The sequence below is a fragment of the Herpailurus yagouaroundi genome, unplaced genomic scaffold (assembly GCF_014898765.1).
Source record: "Herpailurus yagouaroundi ecotype Mexico unplaced genomic scaffold, PumYag 160, whole genome shotgun sequence".
In the NCBI taxonomy this organism is placed as follows: domain Eukaryota; kingdom Metazoa; phylum Chordata; class Mammalia; order Carnivora; family Felidae; genus Herpailurus; species Herpailurus yagouaroundi.
Genome location: NW_024412401.1, coordinates 8,699,243 through 8,710,143, shown reverse-complemented (window position 1 = coordinate 8,710,143; position 10,901 = coordinate 8,699,243). Strand labels below are relative to the sequence as shown.

The 10,901-nt window shown below is 39.7% G+C and overlaps 1 protein-coding gene across 4 annotated transcripts in view; it reads right to left on the bottom strand.

Annotated features, from left to right (window-relative positions):
* Nucleotides 1-10,901, bottom strand: part of FOCAD (focadhesin) — a 316,309-nt gene that overhangs the window by 224,753 nt on the left and 80,655 nt on the right. For all 4 annotated transcript variants that reach the window (XM_040481365.1, XM_040481366.1, XM_040481368.1 and 1 more), the window contains 2 exons: nucleotides 6,647-6,853; nucleotides 1,339-1,426 (listed from right to left, as the gene is read on the bottom strand). In XM_040481365.1, the coding sequence (XP_040337299.1) occupies nucleotides 1,339-1,426; nucleotides 6,647-6,853 (295 nt within the window). The remainder of the gene's footprint in view (nucleotides 1-1,338; nucleotides 1,427-6,646; nucleotides 6,854-10,901) is intronic.

Below are 10,901 nucleotides of genomic sequence, written 5' to 3'. Positions count from 1 at the left end.
AAGAAAAGAAAAGAAAAGAAAAGAAAAGAAAAGAAAAGAAAAGAAAACAGAAGTATGGCTGTCTAAAGTACTAGCGTTCGTTGGCAAATTATACCCGCGGGAGGATGCCATGTGCACCGCCAGACGAACAACATCAACCAAAAAGGCAAAAGCAGTTCAGAAAGAGCCTCAGGAGGGCCTAAACAAGGCCAAGAGACAAACAGCGCGGGAAGCCAAGGGTCCCCTCCACTTGCTAGAGCCATGGTCAAGACAGATTGTAAACAGACCAACTGACCCTCAAAATCGTGATGAATTAAAATGCCCACCATGAAGCTCTCCGTCGGGGTTTACCTCAAGCACTTGAAAATGACGGTGGGGACAGATCCACAGATCACGGCACCAAGCAACATAATCCAGTCGGATCCTACATGACTACACGGATCGTATTAGACCGAGTAAAGCAAGGTGACATTAGCATAAAAGCTTTGTTTTAAAGGTATGACATCCTTGCCAATCTGTCAGCCCTAGCGACTGGATTCTTTACCATATTCTTAAAAGGAACAGTTTTAAACTCCCCTCCCACCCCCCCTTTAACCTCATCCCTCACCCTCGTTTCAAATCAATCCTGGATAGTCAGAAGAATGTTATCTTTCATTTGTTTCCAGCTAGGTTGATACAGTGACTATAAATTAAATCGTGTTCCAGGTCGCAACGGTTTTAAATAGGAAAGGTATATAGAGTTTAAAAAATGAATACAAATGCTATTTGTACCTTTCTTTTGTTTCAGGCGTTTTATGCTATTGACTTTCAATCTGATGTACACTGTGAATAAGTTGAGATGCCCTTCAAAATATTTACCAATGTCATTGCTACAGGATGTAGATTATAACGTCCTAACACACAGCTGAGATAACTGGTATATTATGGCATAAGGAACCTTGCAGAAAACACTTTGCTGGGGGCGCCTGGGTGGCTCAGTCGGTTAAGCATCCAACTTAGGCTCAGGTCATGACCTCACGGTTTATGGGTTCGTGCCCCACATCGGGCTCTGTGCCGACAGCTCAGAGCCTGGAGCCTGCTTCGGATTCTGTGTCTCCCTCCCTCCCTCTCTTCCCCTCCCCCACTCACGCTCTCTCTTTCAAAAGTAAATAAACATTTAAAAAAAAATTACCAAAAAAACTCCCACCTTGTTGGGTAATAAAAACAAAGTTCTACTTTGTTCCTTAATTAGGAAAATTCTAGAATGGAAACTCAAAGTATATAGGACTTTATAGCACAACCTAATACATAGTTCAAGTGAGTCCTGCTACCACTCATGTTAGATTTACGATTTACTCTTATGAGAGTATTTTTATTTACCCAGACTTAAGATCGGCTTCTGCTGACTTGCTGGAGTCTGTAGAAGCAGTAAAGCTATTCCAATTATGACCAGTTCAACAGGAAAATCCTAAAAGAAAAACAAGAGTGGAATTAAAGAAGTTCCCAGAGCCATGCTTTATTAACACGTATCCAGGAAGAGTACATAAAACGTGAGAGATCTTAAACCTATTGTACAACGTTATTTTTTTTTTAATTTTGTATTTTTTTTTATTTTATTTTTTTTTCAATATATATACGTGAATTCAAAACATTATCGCACCTGGCTGAAGAGCCTAGGCTATACCCCAAATCACTTTAAAGCAGAAAACTCTGTAACACAACAGACTGACAAGTCTTCAAAACCAATTTTTCAAACCACTGAAAACCTATGTGAAATACTACGAGATACTTCATTTCTGCAAAGTAGCTCAACTAATCCAGACTATACAACTTAGGTAAAGAACTACACTTACCAAGTTTTAGTAACTCGTGGTATTTTTATAAAAGAAACAATAGTACCCAGGGAGGCAGAAATTATTTTTACATGACAGTAATCTATTAAGCACATTTAAATGTAGCAAAGCAATAACCATAGAAACTGAAAAATATTTTCATCAAGTATGTAAATGAAATGAAAAAGAAGAATGTGAACATCAAGTTCTAATAAATAGATTGCAAAAAACATAAGATATTATTTGAGCTTTCTAAATAAAGAAAACACTAACGTATTCTGGAACTAAAGAAGAAAGGTCCAGGCTTTTGCTTAAATTTTCCTGAAGTTACTTCATTTCTGAAATTTTACAGAAACACCTGCCGAGCAGAAGAGTCTAGGAACTGTGAAGACAGGCAAGGGAAAAAAAAAAAAAAAAGGAAAGGAAAAAAAAAAGGAAACAAGAGCTAGAACCAAGTGTTAAGAAAACACTTGGAGAAAACAAATTAGTCTGACAAATTCAAAGTTATAATCTTGGAAATACGCTCAACTCCGGCACCGTATATAATAAATAAACATCCACATCTCTGTTATACCATTTAAAAAGTGAAAATAAACGGCACACTCTTCCAAAGTGCTTATTTATGGACTTCTCAAAACCAGCAAAGAAAGAAAAATTGTGAATTGTTTTAAAGGAGTATTTTCTAATGTGTGTCTTTGGGCCTATACCTGCTCACTGTTTTGAAATACGGTTGAGAACAATGAAGCAATGGCTATCTACTTGAGGACAATCAGTGCATTTTGAACCCAATATGCTTACTGTATATACTGTCATACTATTCTTTGCCATTATCTTTTCGTCAGTTTCATTTCAAATTCTGCACGTCCACTTATTTTTTATTTTTTTATTTTTAGAGAGCATGCACAAGCAGGGGAAAGGTGCAGAGAGAGAGAGAGAGAGAGAGGAGAATCTTAAGCAGGCTCCATCCACACCCAGTGCAGAGCCTGACATGGAGCCTGATCCCAAGAACCTGGGATGATCACCTGAGCTGAAATCAAGAGTCGGATGCCCAAGCAAGTGAACCACCCAGGTGCCCCTCCGTGCCCAGTTTAAAAAAGAAAAAGCAGGGGCTCCTGGGTGGCTCAGTCAGTTGAGCGTCCGACTTTGGCTCAGGTCATGATCTCACAGTTTGTGGGTTCGAGCCCCACGTCAGGCTCTGTGCTGACAGCTCAGGGCCTGGACCCTGCTTTGGATTCTGTGTCTCCCTCTCTCTCTTCCCCACCTCTACTCTCACTTTGTCTCGCTCTATCTCTCAAAAATCAATAAATGTGAAAAAAAAAAAACATTTGACAAAACTCAACAATCATTTATCATAAAAAAAAAACCTTCAACAAAGTGAGTAGAGAGGGAACATACTCTAAAATAATCAAGGATATATATGACAAACCCACATCTCACATCATACTCAATGGTGAAAGTTAAAAGCTTTCCTTTTAAGACCAGGAACAAGACAAGGATGCCCACTCTCACCCCATTATTCAACGTAGTATGGGAAATCCTAGCCACAGCAATGAGGCAAGCAAAAGAGATAAAAGACATCCAAATTAGAAAGAAAACTGTCACATTTGCCGAGGACATATACTACATACAGAAAACCCCAAAGCCTCCACTGAAAAACTATTAAAATAAATGAATTCAGTAAAGTTGTGGGATACAAAAATCAACATACAGAAATCTGTTGCATTTCTATACACTAATACTAAACTATCAGAAAGAGAAATTAAGAAAACAATCCCATATACAACTGTTATCAAAAAAGAAAAAAATACACAGGAATAAATTTAACCAAGGAAGTAAAAGACCTGTACTCTGACAACAATAAGGGACTAATGAAAGAAACTGAAAAGGACGCAAATAAATGGAAAGATATTCATTCCATGTTCATGGGCTAGAAGAATTATTGTTACAACGTTCATACTTCCCAGAACAATCTAAAGATTCAAAACAATCCCTATCAAAATACCAATAGAATTTTTCACCAAACCAGAACAAGTAATCCTAAAATTTGTGTGGAACCACAGAAGGACCTCAAACAGCCAAGGAAATGTCGCAAAAGAACAACAAAGCTGGAGGTATCACACTCCCAGGTTCCAAATTATACTGCAAGTTTACAGTAATCAAAACAGTATGGTACTTACACAAAAACAGACACACAGATCAATGGAACAGAACAGGGAGCCTGGAAATAAACCGACACTCCTATGGATGATTAATCTTCGACAAAAAAGGCAAGAATATACAATGGGGAAAGGACAGTCTCTCAAATGGTGCTGGGAAAAACTACACAGCTACCCGCAAAAGAATGAAACTGGACCACTGTCTTACACCATACACTAAAAAACTAAAAATGGATTCAAGCCTTACTATAACACTTAAAATGATAAAATTCCTGGAAGAAAACATAGGCAGTAAGCAATCAGAAGTTGGTCTTAGCAGTATTGTTTTGGGTGTTTCCTGAGGCAAGGACAACAAAAGCTAAAAACAAGCCGATGAGACTGCATCAAAATAAAAAGCCTTTGCACAGCAAAGGAAAGGAAATCATTGACAAAATGAAAAAGCAATCTACGGGACGGGAGATCATTCGCTAATGATCTATCTGATGAGGGGTTAACATCCAAAATGTGACAAGAACTGTGTTTTTACATATTTTCTATATCTTACCTAGAAATATTATGTGTCATAAACAGCAGATGTTATATATCTAATAGGTATGGTTATATATATTTATACATCTAAATAGGGCTTTGATCTATAATGATTATCCTGTTATATACAACATACAGTAGAGATAACAGATTTTATGTAATAGAGATAAAATATTGATCTTTATAAAATAGAGATATTCTATTACTATAGAATATATACCACATATTACTATTACACATATCAACATATATTATAGAACACAAACACATCGTTGACAAATTGACAAATTTGCCTTCCTTGGCTCCCACTTCCTTCTAAAATCTACATCCCCTTTCTGTTTCCTACCTATCACTTACTCCTTTATTCTAATTTGGTTCCATCACTCCAAACTGCTTCCTCTAATGCAAACAATAAACTTCTACTCACTGCATCCTAACAGTACTTTCCATACCTTATTTTAAATACTCTCAGCATGACAATGTTGGCCATTCACCTTTTCGAAATAGGAGCTATTCCTTCCCTTGATTTTCAGGTCCTCAGTCTCTTCTGTTTAACATGTAATCCTTCTAGCCATCCGCTCTCCCCATTTTCAGTACACTCTAGCCCCTGGAGTTCCATGAAAACCCACGCAATGCAATCCCATGGCTAAAACTCCCACCCCGAAGTAGATGTCTACAAAGCTACACCTTTCGCTTAAAAGCTTCTATCCTGAATTTCAAAACCACATACCCAACTATCTATGATTCACATATACCTCACACCAAGTCTCCCTAAAACCAAGATTTGTCATCTTCCCTCCAACATCTGCTGCCATCCCTCCAAGTGAATGGCGCCATCCAGATGCCCAAAAGAGAAAGCTGAGACTCTTGTCAAGGAACTTCTCCTTCGCCATCTAATCAGTCACAAAGCCCTACTGACTTCATCTCCCACATCTCTCTTTTCCTACTCTCTGCTCTCCATCTTCTACTCTTTCCTACTCTCTTCTCCTAATCAGCCCCTTGCTATGGACAGAAACGTTGCCCCGCCACACAAATAAATATGCTGAAGTCCTAACTACCAATGCGACTACATTTGGAGTGCAGAATTAAAGTTAAATGAGGTCATAAGGGTGGGGCCCTCATCCAGTAAGAATAGTGTTCTTTTAACAAGAAGGAATGGCTCACTCTTGCTCTCTCCCCACCCTGTGAGAACGCAGCAAGGAGGCAGCTATCTACACGCCAGGAAGAGATTCCTCACCAGAATCCAGTCAGCCAGCACCCTGGCCTGGGACTTCCTGGTCTCCAGAAGCGTGAACAACGAATTTGTGTTGTTCAAGCCACCCATCCCGTGGTAGTCTGTTACAGCCACTCCAACGGTCTAAGATGTGGCTCCTCACTGCCTGCCCCAGTAGTGTTGCCCTGCTCTAAAAACCTCCTCCACTGTCCCACCACAATGATCTTCCACACCCAAAAACAGGAGGGCACCTCCATGCAGAAAGGTTGCAATAGCACGCCTCGCTTAGAAGATAAAGTGTAAATTCATTCGTGTGGCACAGAAGACCTTTCGTGGTAGGCCCAGCCTCCTCCCCTACATCTTGATCGGTCAACAGTACCTTGTTGACACCTTGTTTTCTGAAAAGGTCACGCCTGCCCAGCTTGCTCATGGTTCTGTGTTTGGGCACATGCTGTTCCACAGCTGGAATGCCTCCCCAACACCTGGTTTGTATCAGGCAAACCCCTCTTCAGACTTCCTCAAATCTGAACTCAAGGCCCTGCTTCCCTTAATTTGTACTCCCACTGCACTTTCCAGATCCTCCCAGAAAAGCATTTAATTTACTGTCCTCCAATTATTTGCGTTATTTTTTTTCACGTTTGTAAGTCTCTTGGGGTCACAGACTGTACCTTCTCTTGTATGTATTCTACAGGGTCGAGCATATAATGGGTGCTCAGTACTTGTGTTGTATGTGAATAAATGAAAAACAAAATGCTACAGGGGTAGACCCTTAACTGGTGCTCCAAATTTAGTGACTTGTTTTTATAACAGACGACAGCAGTAGCACATTAATAGTATGATCTAATGGTATTTGATCAAAACACCTTTGATATGCAATGAAGTAAAAGAATACACTCACCCTGCTTTGAAAGGCCCACTTAAGGGACAACAGGGATATTAAAATTTCGTACTATCCTTACCTCCTTCAGAAGTTCAACGCTGTGTTCTAAAAGGTGAATTAACGAGGAGCATTCCCCAGTTATCTTTAAGCTGACTTCACAGACACACAAGAGCTGAAGGGTCAGCTGGCTAAGCTGAATTTTCCAGAAAATGGGATGACGCAGAAGGCTTAAATATACTTCTTCAATAAACGTCATCACTTCTGTTGTCTGGACCAAATCTTTTACCTGTTTAAAAAACAAATTAATTGTAGGATATTAAAACAATATACAAAACCAAAGGGTAATTGTAAACTACACAGGAAGCCTTAACAATATTCTTCTCCAAATGTATGAAGACTTCCAAGAAATGAAGAAATGTACAAAATTCAAAGAGGATTAAACCATGGATCAACTCCGCCTTTTTCTGTCACTAGCCAAAATACAATTTGCTACTGTTTTCATTGCTGCTGGCTGGTCCAACTTCTTTTCTTTTCCTAACTTCTCTGAGTGCAGATTTTTTTTTTTTTTAAGACAAATTACATGACACTGCCAACATGTTGAAGGAAATTAATTAAAGCTGGTTTTGAGTTCTCCAAATGAACTCTCCTTTCTACAATTCCAACGTAGTTACCTGGAAGAAATGGGTTGGCATGTTAGTCTATGTACTACTAAGCCCTTCACCTGGAGGTTATTTGCTCAGACCACCTTAACTGAGGGCATCATTTCCACACTTGGCAGATGCAATGGAAGACCATGTTCAAAGGGTAGGATGTCTACTCAACAGGCTAATGTATTAGATAGGAAGGACTTGGGTGCTCTTGAAAATCCCAATTCAGTTCAAACCCAGCTGTTCCGATCAAAATTCTGGAGTTGGTATTAAGGATATGGTCCTACTCACAGACACATTGGCATTTCCCAGAGATTCCAAACAATGAACCATCTGCTTCAATCCGAAGCCTCATGTCTGTTAAATTCATCAAGAGGAAAGCCTACAGCTGACCAGCTGTACCTTTCACCAGTTGTTACCACCATAATAACCCAAAATGACTTTAAGTTATACCAAGAGAAAAATCAATGGCTAGCAAACAAAAGAAAAAAGATATTAAAAGATCAAGGGAGATAGAAAATACTAAGTTATAAAAAATAAATGTGAACAGTCCAACAGCTAAATTATTTTGCTCTTTTGCAAATATACAATGAGAAAGGAAAAAGGCCACCAAGAAAATGGATTTAAAATAAAGCCTCAAGTTTATTGGACAATGTATTTCCTTGAGTGTATTTTTTTGTGCATACTTGAAATTTTCCATAATAAAAAAATCGGGGGACAACCTCAGCAAGTTAGCATCAAAGGCTCTCTAACCTGTAACATCACCAAAATTTGTAACAATATTTATGAAGTAATGTTCTTTCTTGATGTAGCAATAGGTCATGTACGATAGACAACATGTGCGATGACAAGAGTCACAATTAAAAAGAATGAATCAAAGTCTTGGACAAAGTCAACAGTGATGTTTAAGGCAGGTAAATCCAAAAAAAAAAAAAAAAAAAAAAAAAAGACAATTCCACAAATACAACATGGAAGAACAATTGGTGTAAAAAGAAAACAGGATTTCCTTGACTATGATTTCAGCCATCAGTGGCATGGCTTTCTCTAAAATAATTTTTCTTTTAATTAATGAGATACTACTCAAGTGCACAGTATGGGTCACACCACAAGTACAGGAGTATATTCAGCTCTAAAAAGAACATTTCATAGTGATACATTCTGAGCCGTGATAAGCTAAAGAATTCCTGGCAACGGACAGGGAAAAGTCTGGAAACATTGGCAAAGAAAGTGATGAAGGAAAGAAAGGAGGGGAGGATGGAAAGGAAGAAAGGGAAAGAAAAGAGAAATAGACAACATAAAACAGGATGTAGATGGGCTCTTTTTAAAGCCTACTTTGTTCTGTTCTACGAAGAAGGGAGACTAACGGGTAAAATCTTAGGAAAATGCAGGTCAATTAGAAGTACTTGAAGAAAAAGGGTTGCCTTGCAAAATCGCATGCTTCTGATCACTAAAATATTTCATTAGTCATGGGATGGTTATCTCAGAGAACTGAAGAAACACCTGGGAAAACGCCTCAGTGGGAAAACGCAGGACATCGCCACTAAGATCCCTCCAGATGTGGAGATTCTTCATATTCTAAGAAAGCCGATTTGTAACATGATTAAATGTATTTATGTCGCTAGCTCCATTAGTTCAAAATGATGTATCCCTTTTTTGTTCACCTGTCATGACTCTATTAAACAAGCCACAGACTGCCAGAAATGTTCCACAGAGCTCACTGCTAGAAGTTATTTAGGCTTGTCAATAATCGGTTCATAAGGATGAATGCAAACATTCATCAAAGAACCCCGAACAGTTTCAGGCAAGCATGCGGTGGCAAAGTGCACCCCGGTTCAAGATGTTCTGCCTACACACTGCTTTATTGCCCACACAAAACAAAAGCTTTGGAAAAAGCCACAGGAGAATTCGTTTTAATTAACGTTTCTCTGCCTTGATTACAGCAAAGCCTATTTATGAGTCGCAAAGGAAAGATTCACTCGAGTCACTCTTTGGGAGCACAAACTTAAAACCGGTCATCTGTGACCTCAAGTGATCGCTCTGAAAAATATTCACAGATTCCCTCCATCAGCTAAGCAACATGGGGCTCAGAGTCTAGGCAAAAGACAAACCTCGATGATAACATGGGATGGCCTGATAAATTAACTCACAACGCTAATATCTCAACACACGGGCAACTGGTATTTTTTTTTTTTTTTTTTGATCTGTGGTTATAGGGGCGCCTGGGTGGCTCAGTCAGTTAAGCATCTGGCTTAGCATCTCATTTCTTCAGCTCAGGTCATGATTTCATGGTTGTGAGATCAAGCCCCACATCTCACTCTTCACGGAGTGTGGAGCCTGCTGAAGATTCTCCCTTTCTCGGGGCGCCTGGGTGGCTGAGGAAGTTCAGCATCCGACTTTGGGCCAAGTCATGATCTCACGGGTCACAAGTTCAAGCTCCCTGTCAGGCTTTGTGCTGACAGCGCAGAGCCTGGAGCCTGCTTCGGATTCTGGGTCTCCCTCTGTCACTGGTCCTCTGCTCATGCTCTGCCTTTCTCTCGAAAATAAAAATAAACATTAACCAAAAAGGTTTTTTTAATGTTTTTTTTCAAGATCCTCTCTTCCTCTCCCTATGCCCCTCTCCCGCTCCTGCTTGCTCGCTCTCAAAAAAAGAAAAAAATTAAAAATTTTTTAAGAATTAAAAGATTTTTCCAATCTGCAGTTACAGAGACATTAGCTCATATTTCTCCCTTGAACTTCCTAGGCATTGGATCCATACCTGTTAGACATCTTTTTTTTTTTAATTTTTTTTTTTTAACTTTTTTCTATTCAGTTTTTGAGAGATGGAGAGAGACAGAGCATGAGTGGGGGAGGGGCAGAGAGAGAGGGAGACACAGAATCCGAAGCAGGCTCCAGGCTCCGAGCTGTCAGCTCAGAACCTGACGCGGGGCTCGAACTTATGAACCGTGACATCATGACCTGAGCTGAAGTCAGACGCCTAACCGACTGAGCCACCCAGGCGCCCCTAGACATCTTTTATCCATCTACTTCGAAATAAGAAAATATATATACTTGTCTTAACTCCCTTACTAGACTGTGGGCTTCTCATGAGCAGAGCAAGAAGCATCAGGGTCACCGCGTATGTCGTAGGGAGACGCGTGGAAACTGGAATCTAGCCAGCACTCAGCTGGTCAAGCCCTGCATCCTCAAGGCTGTATCTTCCCCAAGACAAACCTTTTTTCTAACTTGTACAGAGGTCTTTTTTTTTTCCTTGTAACTTTTTTAGTGTCTAGCACAAGGAGAAACTCAACTCAAAACTCTCTTCCCCTGGGAAGTCTTTCTTAAACAAAAAGTGTTCATTCTTACTAATCCTAAAATGGATTATGTTGATTTATATCTTTTTTTTACTTGATTTTATTTATTTTAATGTTTATTTATTTTTGAGGGGGGGAGGGGTGCAGTACGAGCACGGAAGGGGCAGAGAGAGAGGAAAACACAGAATCCGAAGCAGGCTCCAGCCTCTGAGCTATAGCACAGAGCCCAACACGGGGCTTGAACTCATGAACCATGAGATTGTGACCTGAGCCGAAGTCAGATACTTAATGGTATGAGGTACCCAGGAGCCCCTAAACTTTATTTTTAATGCTTATTTTTGAAAGAGAGAGAGAAAGAGAGAGAGTGAAAGAGAGAGAGAGTGAAAGAGAGAGAGAG